Source organism: Neophocaena asiaeorientalis, unplaced genomic scaffold (genome assembly GCF_003031525.2).
Source record: "Neophocaena asiaeorientalis asiaeorientalis breed wild unplaced genomic scaffold, Neophocaena_asiaeorientalis_V1.1 scaffold1434, whole genome shotgun sequence".
Taxonomy (NCBI): domain Eukaryota; kingdom Metazoa; phylum Chordata; class Mammalia; order Artiodactyla; family Phocoenidae; genus Neophocaena; species Neophocaena asiaeorientalis.
Window position 1 is genome coordinate 107878 of NW_020173159.1, and position 9312 is coordinate 117189.

The 9312-nt window shown below is 36.9% G+C and overlaps 1 protein-coding gene across 1 annotated transcript in view; it reads right to left on the reverse strand.

Annotated features, from left to right (window-relative positions):
- The window catches only part of DGKK (diacylglycerol kinase kappa), a gene marked incomplete at its 5' end in the record, with an annotated part of 62332 nt that extends 58537 nt beyond the window's left edge, over window positions 1-3795 (reverse strand). The window contains 3 exons of the mRNA XM_024744137.1: window positions 2627-2752; window positions 3085-3188; window positions 3660-3795. Of these exons, the coding sequence (XP_024599905.1) occupies window positions 2627-2752; window positions 3085-3188; window positions 3660-3795 (366 nt within the window). The remainder of the gene's footprint in view (window positions 1-2626; window positions 2753-3084; window positions 3189-3659) is intronic.
- Between the last annotated feature and the right edge of the window lie 5517 nt (window positions 3796-9312).

The window sequence follows — 9312 nt, forward strand, 5'->3', positions numbered from 1 at the left end:
AAAACTTAAATAGACATTTTTCCAAAGAAGATATAAATAGACATTTTTCCAAAGAAGATATACAGATTGCCAACAAGTACATGAAAGGATGTTCAACATCACTAATCATTAGAGAAATGCAAATCAAAACTCCAATGAGGTATCACCTCACACCAGTCAGAATGGCCATCATCAAAACATCTACAAACAATAAATGCTGGAGAGGGTGTGGAGAAAAGGGAACCCTCTTGCACTGTTGGTGGGAATGTAAATTGATAGAGGCACTATGGAGAACATTATGGATGTGCCTTAAAAAACTAAAAGTAGAGGAATCCTATGATCCTGCAATCCTGCTCCTGGGCATATATCTGTAGAAAAACATGGTTTAAAAGGATACATGCACCCCAATGTTCATTGCAGTGCTGTTTACAATAGCCAAGACATGGGAGCAACCTAAATGTCCATCGACAGATGAATGGATAAGGAAGATGTGGTACATATATACACTCAGCCATTAAAAAGAATGAAATAATGCCTTTTGAGGCAACATGGATGGACCCGGAGATTATCATACTAAGTGAAGTAAGTCAGACAGTGGAAGACAAATATCATATGATATCTCTTATATGCGGAATCTAAAAAAAGTGATACAAATGAATTTGTTTACAAAATAGAAACAGATTCACAGACTTAGAGAACGAACTTATGGTTACCAGTGGGGAAGGGTCGGGGGGAGAGATAGACTGGGAGTTTAGGATTGACATGTACACACTGCTGTATTTGAAATAGATAACCAAAAAGGACCTACTGTATAGCACAGGGAATGCTGCTCAATATTCTGTAATAACCTAAATGGGAAAAGAATTTGAAAAAGAATAGATACATCTATATGAATAACTGAACCACTTTGCTGTATCCCTGAAACTAACACAACACTGTTAATCAATTAAGCTCCAATATAAAATGAAAAAATATTTTTATAGTGGGCAGAAGGCCTAAATAGACTTTTTTTTCCAAAGGAGACATACAGAATGCCAACAGGAACATGAAAAGATGCTCAACATTGCTAATCATCAGGGAAATGCACATGAAAACTGCAACGAGGCATCACCTCACACCAGTCAGAATGGCCATCACCAAAATATCTACAAATAATAAATGCTGGAGAGGATGTAGAGAAAAGTGAACCCTCCTACACTGTTTTTGGGAATGTTATTTAGTGCAGCCACTATGAAGAACGGTATGGACGTTCCTCAGAAAACTAAAAATAGAGCTACCACATGATCCAGCAATTCTGCTTCTGGGTATACATCTGAAGAAAAAGAAAACACTAATTCAAAAAGATACATGCACCCCAATGTTCATAGCAGCATTCTTTGTAATAGTGAAGATATGGAAGCAACCTTAGTGTCTATCAACAGATGAATGGATAAAGAACAAGTGTCTCACACACACACACACACACACACACACACACACACACACACACACACACACAATGGAATACTACTCAGCCATAAATAAGAGTGAAAATTTGCCATCTGCAACAACATGGATGGACCTGCAGGGTATTATCCTAAGAGAAATAAGTCAGACAGAGAAAGACAAATATTGTATGTTATCACTTATATATGAAATCTAAAAAATAAAGAAAACTAGTTAATATAACAAAAAATATATACTCACAGGTATAGAGAACAAACTAGTGTTTACTAGTTTGGGGGAGGTATAAAATAGGGGTAGGGGATTAAGAGGTACAAATTATTATGCATAAAATAAATAAGCTACAAGGATATACAGTACAGCACAGGGAATATAGCCAATATTTTATAATATATATAAATAGAGTATAATCTTTAAAAATTGTGAATCACTATGTTGTACACCTAAAACTTACATAATATTGTAAATCAACTATACCTTGATAAATAAAAAAATTCCATCAGAATATCATTAGATTAAAAAATATCTCCAGACATTGTCAAATGTGTCCTGTGGGTGGGGGAATATACCCCCAGTTGAGAACCACTGGTTTAAAGGCATGGTAATGTTGTAGTTAAGAGCACAGTTTTTACACAATTATGTATGAATCAAGACTCTTTTTCTTACTGGCGTCATGACCTTGAGCAAATCACTTCACTTTTCTGAACCTCATTTTCCTCTCTTCTGTAAATGGGAACAACGAGGCCTGGTTTAGGGTTGTTGTAAGGATTTAATGAGATCATGTATATAAAACACTCAATACATAGTGGCAATAATAATGTGCTAATATTATTAACCATTATTAATTAACAAAGATTGCAATTTCCTAGGAAATGGTGAATGAGGAAAGGAGGTGGTTTCTTAAGGGTATACTCAGAACTAACTTTTTAATTGCCCCTACTGTCATAAGAGAATTCAGCTCTTCCCATTTGCTAGTAGTCCTCACCTTCAAAGATAAGAGGGAGTATTAAATCTTTCTCTCAAAGATTCCATAGCTAATTCTGGAAAGGCAGGATACTGAGCTCTATACTATAGAATCTGTATAGTCTATTTTGGGGTAAGGGTCTCTGAGATTTCTATCTATGTGTAGGCGCAATCAAACTCCAACCCACCCCTTCTCTAGAAGTGAGCTCTCTAAGTATCAAAGAGATGAGAAGCGTCTTACCGTAGAATTACACCAGAGACACTGGAAATCTTGAAGTCTCTGATAACTGCCACAGTTCTCGTGACATACTGCGCACTGAGAACTGACAGATATGTTTCCTTCTACCCACTGATGAGGCATAGTTTTCTGAAGGATAAAAAGAGACAAGAAGTAGAAGTTAGAGATATAAGGAGAGGAAGGGCCAGCTGGAATAACTATACTATCCCATGGAGGACACTAGACAACCCCAAGGAAGTTTCCCATCATCCTTCCCTCCCCACTCCCATGCTAGTGACAAATGACAGGTGGGAGCTGCGGGGGAGGCTTTCATTCTTCTAGATTTGTTGGATCATAAGCCTGGGAATGAAGCCTACTTGGGTTGTCTGGAAATAGGAAGAAGTCTTCCTCCCGCTGTGTGTCGTGACTGAAGGGGAGATGGAAAAGGGTGATTATGAGAAAGCATGGCTGGTACTCACTACTTCATCTGCAGGCATGAGGAGGTCATCAGTAATGGATAATGTATTCCATTTGCAATCTTTGCTTGCTCTTAAAGCACATAATCTGTGAGACTTTACTTTGCACACTGTGAAAGAGGAAGAAAAAAAGATGGATGTGAATCTGGTGACAATGAAGATTCTAACTTCCTTCCCTAAGCTGCTCTAAAAGTTAGAACCTAGATGCATCTAAGTAGTTGTGACTTAACTCCAAAGGCTTATTTTCCATATATTTCAGTTTCTTTGTATTCTTCCCGGCCAAATTTTCTATTACCTGACTTGAATTGAAATTGATGGTAAGAATGAGGTGATTTCTATTTTTCCAAACCTGTGACTGCACTGTCCAATCCTCCCAGACCCAACCCTCCCTTTTGATTAATGAGAATTCCCCCTCATGCCAGTTTCCTCCCGTCTCCTTTCCCCTGTCTGTTAAGTGTCAGGGTTAACCTTACACTAGAATCAGTGACCTAGTGTGAGTCAATGATACTAAAGCCTCATGAGCTCCTTCACACCCATCTCCACCCATTGAGCTCCACTTCCTAAAGGAATCAGAAATGTACCTTCACAGATGATAACATTTCGAGATAAGGCAGGAATGGTCCCTCGACAAACATTGCAGTGCTGGGTCCGGGGACTGTGGCTTGAGTACCAATAGTGCATTCCAACAAGAAAAGGGTTGTTTTCTGCTGCAGGTATCTAAAATAAATCAAAGAGAAGAAAGAATAGAGAGTTAATCACAGAGACGGATTAGGGAAGGCCAGAAGATCTGAATGCTAAGGCTGAAATGGCCAGCTACATAAGGTGTCAGAGCATGTGAAGAGGAAGAATCAAAGTTGAGCCAATGATTAACAAATCTCCCATCTCTGTTTTATCCCAGTGGTTTTAAAAAGGGAAAAGGAATGAGGGGGTGGTAGATCCTGGAATAGGGACTGAAGGCAGGAGTGATGATCTTTATACTCCTTGGCTAAACCATTTCATTGGTTTAGCCTAAGCAAAATTAGTTCTGTTAGTCTTGGCCTTGGCCCTCTTTGAGTAGTCAGCAAAAGGAGGTTGTGAGTAGGAAATTCAGTGATATCCAAGCCCTCTTGCCAGGCAAGAAAGGGAGGAGGCAGGGCTCTGACTCTAGGCTAAGGAATGCTTGTCAGGCTTTAGCTACCTCCTGGAGATATACATTACCCTTCCTGGACCTGCTGCTGCCAAGTGAGGAGAGCATTGCATTGTTGGGACAACAATTTCATTTCAGAGGCTTCTGGTTCCAGTATTCTTTTCTGAATAACATGTTCTGACTGCCTATAGCAATTTCCTGGTTAATCAATTTAATTTATTCAAAATTCATTAAATTTTTACTGAGTAACTGCTATGTGCTTGGCAATTTTCAAGGCACTGATGAACAAGATAAAGTCTCTGCCCTCATGGAATGGCATTCTGTTTGGTGTCCTCTTTCATGGTATTCAATTTGACATTTACTATTAACCTCCCTATAAATGCTACATTTGTTTATCACAGCCTGACTCTCATGACTGTGGGGCTGGCACAGGGCATACCAGAAACTAGTTTTGGGGTTAAAAGGGGAAGGGGAGGAGTGGGCACCAAAAACTTCCAAATTTGTTCTGGGTGTGCATTCCACAGGACACTTCCACCTTTTCTATAATTCCTGTGAATGTCTGATCTCTTCCTTCTCTGCCTTCCTCTGGAATGTAGACATAAGTATATGCATTCAGCTTTTTATTCTGGATGTTATAATCGGTTGGGTGTGTAAAGGCATAAGACTTTAAAATGAACTATATATTCTTCCTGATGCTAGCTGATACTGGTCCACTAGAGAGAGAGAGACAGAGAGGGAAAGAGAGAAAGCGCTATTGAGGGATCTGCCATATTTAGTGTTCAACCTTGATCAATTTATAGGAATTCATCACAAAACATAGCCTGTACATGGTATTCCCTGATCCCTCCTTCCCCCTCTGGCATGCTGTTTATGTGCTAAGCTGCTGTTGGAATGACCAGGAAGCTTCTGGAAGGAAAAGCTACTTTGATGCACTAAAGGCTCACCTAGTATGGAGTCACTTTGTGATTGTATTATTTTTGCATACTGAAACCCTGGCAAAGTTCCGAGAAGATCAAAGTAGAGAGTGGAGAGTCCTGAGGAAGTGACATAATCTTGGCTTTGACATGCTGAGCAACTAGCACCTTACTACTTCCCACTAGATTATAACTTTACAAGTACCTTCCTTCCTTCCAACCTCCTTCTTTCCTCCAATAATTACTAAGAGCGACTTTGTGTCATCTATAAAGCTAGGCACTGGAGATTCAGAGATGAATGATCCATAGTTCTTGCCCTCACGGAGCTCATAGTCTACTGTAGGAGACAACTTCCTAAACAGATGACTCCAGTGTAGAGTGAAAAGTGAGCTCTCCTATAATGTTCAAGATTCTACAGGACAAATGAAAGAAATGATGAACTCTGCCTGGGTGGAATATTGAATGTCATGCTCCAATTATTTACAGAAAAAAACTTAAGTGCATCCTATTGTATAAGAAAACTTTGGTGCATACCACCCTGGATGAGTACATGTTGTATGCTGAATTGTGTCCCCTGCCAAAATATGTTCAAGTACCTGGTACCTGTGAATGTGACCTTATTTGAAAATAGAATCTTTATAGATATAATCAATTTAAGATGTTGTCATAATGGATTAGTGACTGGTGTCCTTTCCCTCTTTTTTTTAAATTAAAAAAATTTTTTAACATCTTTATTGGAGTATAATTGCTTTACAATGGTGTGCTAGTTTCTGCTTTATAACAAAGTGAATCAGTTATACATATACATATGTTCCCATATCGCTTCCCTCTTGCATCTCTCTCCCTCCCATTTTAAGGAACCTCCATACTGGTCTCCATAGTGGCTGTATCAATTTACATTCCCACCAACAGTGCAAGAGGGTTCCCTTTTCTCCACACCCTCTCCAGCATTTATTGTTTGTAGATGTTTTGATGATGGCCATTATGACCGGTGTGAGATGGTATCTCATTGTAGAAGAGGGAAATTTGGACAGACACAGGAGAGACATCATGTGATAATAGAGGCAGAGATTGGAATGATGCATCTACAAGCCAAGGTATGCCTGCAATCACCAGAAGCTAAGAAGAGGCAAAGAAGGATTCTCTTCTAGAGCCTTCAGAAAGAGCACAGTCCTGCCAACCCATTGATTTTGTACTTCTAGACTCCAGAACTGTGAGAGAGGTATCTTAATTCACCCAGTTTGTGGATTTGATATGGCAGTCCTGGGAAACTAACACAGTATGTCATTACAGGCCTTTCTATTAATTGACACAGATTAAAAATTGACTTTGAAGACAGATGAAGAACTGTGGCATGTATACAAACCACTGATCTCTGAAAGTTAAGGCTTTTAATGTGTGGTTGTTGGGTTTTATGTTTGATTTTTATGCTCTCTAAAATACATAGGTTAATACATTCATGCAGAGATCATCACTCCAATCTGATTCTTCACTGTTTTAGAGCAGCTAAGGCTATTTTCTCCATCTCCTGAATCCCTTTCAGTATAATCCAGAACCCAGATAAGTTCATTAATTATTTGTCTATTCATTAAAGGAGATCTTGTCAGTCCAGGTGTTTGGTAAACTCTAAAACACTGTTCAAGCGTGAGGACTTAATAATATTAAGTATTTTCAAAGTGCATAAAAGTCTCAAGTGAAACATCCCATAAAGCATAAAATCTTCTAAAGATGTGTTTCCTTAAAAGAATCTTGTTTGGGATGGTTTATTTGATGAAAGGCTGTGTTTAGATAAAACAAAACTAGTAGTTTGTACTGTAACTTGAAGCCAACTTCTTTGTTATATCAAGGTTTTGGAAACTACAGAATGTTAGGGCCTCCCAGGTTGGCCATTGGTAGGGTGACCATATCATACAAATCAGGACACTTTGAACAGTGAAAGGGGGAGGTATAGTATGTAATTATGCTGGAACAATAAGTGTAAATTGTGTTCATCCTGAGAAAACCACTAGCCATGGAGATGCTACACATGAGCTAGAGAGTCATTTATCCAATTTGAATCTATTTGTTGATCTATACAGCCTAGTTGTCTGGCTTAGTATCACTTAGTTGCCTATCGGGCTACCACATACAAGGGGTGGGGACTAGAGGAGAGAAAAGATAATTAGGTAAAATTTAAGATGTCTTTCCAAGAGCATGGATTTAGAGTTAGGAGAGCTAAGATCTCAATTCTGTCACAATAAATTACGTGACTTCAGGCAAGGCAACTGAACTCCTCTGAGGTTTCTTTCTCACCTACTTAATGAAATCTTAGAATCATAAGCTTTTCAAGTTGAAAGGAATGCTTGAATTCATCTAGTCTACCCACCAGAAAAACTAATTTTCTTTTTTAAATTGAATTTTAAAATTGAGGTATATTTGACAATTAAAATTGTACATATTGAATTTAATGATTTGATATACATATGTAGTGAAATAATCACCACAATCAAGCTAATTAACTTATCACCTAGGATAGTTACCACTTTCTTTCCTTCTTTTTTTCTTTTGTATGTGTGTTAGAGCACTTAAGATCTTCTCTCTTAGCAAATTTTAGTATAAAATAAATGATTGTTACTTACGGTCACATTGTTGTACATTAGACCTTCAGAACTTATTCTCCTGCATAACTGAAACTTTGTACCACTTAACCAACATCTCCCCATTTCCCCTTCTCCTCAGCACTTGGTAACCACCATTCTTCTCTCTGCTTCTAGAGTTCCAACGATTTTAGATTCCACATATAAATGAGAACATACAGTATTGTCTTTCTCTGTTTGGCTTATTTAATGTAGCATACTTTCTTCAGGTTTATCTGTGTTGTTACAACTGGCAAGATTTCCTTCTTTTTTTCAGGCTGAACTATATTCGATTGTATTTGTGTATGTATATATCTATATCTATACCACATTTTAAAAATCCATTTTATCCATTGAGGGACAGTTAGGTTGTGTCTGTATCTTGGCTGTTGTGAATAATGATGAAAGAAACATGGGAGTTCTGATATCTCTTCAAGATGCTGATTTCATTTCCTTTAGATATATACCCAGAAGTGAGATTGCTGGGTCATAAGGTAGTTATATTTTTAATACTTTGAGAAACCTCAGTACTACTTTCCATAATGGCTGTACCAATTTATAGTCCCATCAAAAGTGCACAAGTTTTCTCTTTTCTCCACATTCTTGCCAGCACTTGTTGTCTCATCTTTTTTTTTTTTTTTGCCATATCACACAGCATGAGGGATCTTAGTTCCCCAACCAGGGATTAAACCTGCACCCCCTACAGTGTAAGCTCAGAGTCTTAACCATTGGACTACCAGGGAAGTTCCTCTTTTTTGCTTTTCTTTTTCTTCTTTTTTAATTTGAAGTATAGTTGATTTACATATTGTGTTAGTTTCAGGTGTACAGCAAAGTGATTTAGTTATACATACATATATATCTATTTTTTTCAGATCTTTTAAAAATAATTATATATTTTTTATTTTAGCAAAGATTCAGAATATATCTCTTTAAGAAAAAAGAGTTACATCATACAATCTTTTGAAAATATACATTCATATATTGGTTTTGTCCTATGATTAATTTGATTACTAAAAGTTGTAAAGTGCAGCTAAATTTGAGAGCCAAGTTATTAGTAGTTAAAGACTGATTTGCTTTTTTTAAATTGAAGTATAGAAAAAAAAATTGAAGTATAGTTGATTTACAATATTGTGTTAGTTTCGGGTGTACAGCAAAGTGATTCAATTATATAGATATATATTCTTTCAGATTATTTTCCATTATAGGTTATTATAAGATATTGAATATGGTTCCCTGTGCAAACAGTAAATCCTTTTTGCTTATCTATTTTATGTATAGTAGTTTGTATCTATTAATCCCATACTTCTTTTTGTAAGTTTATTGTGAAGTTATTTTACATTATTTTATCATTATGTGGCACTAGGAGATTTTCAAAAATTTATTTATTTATTTTCATTGAAGTATAGTTGATTTACAATGTTGTGTTAGTTTCAGATGTACAGCAAAGTGATTCAGTTATACATACATATATATCTATTTTTTCAGATCTTTTAAAAATATATTATTTTTATTTTAGCAAAGAGTCAGAATATATCTCTTTAAGAAAAAAGAGTTACATCATACAATCTTTTGAAAATAT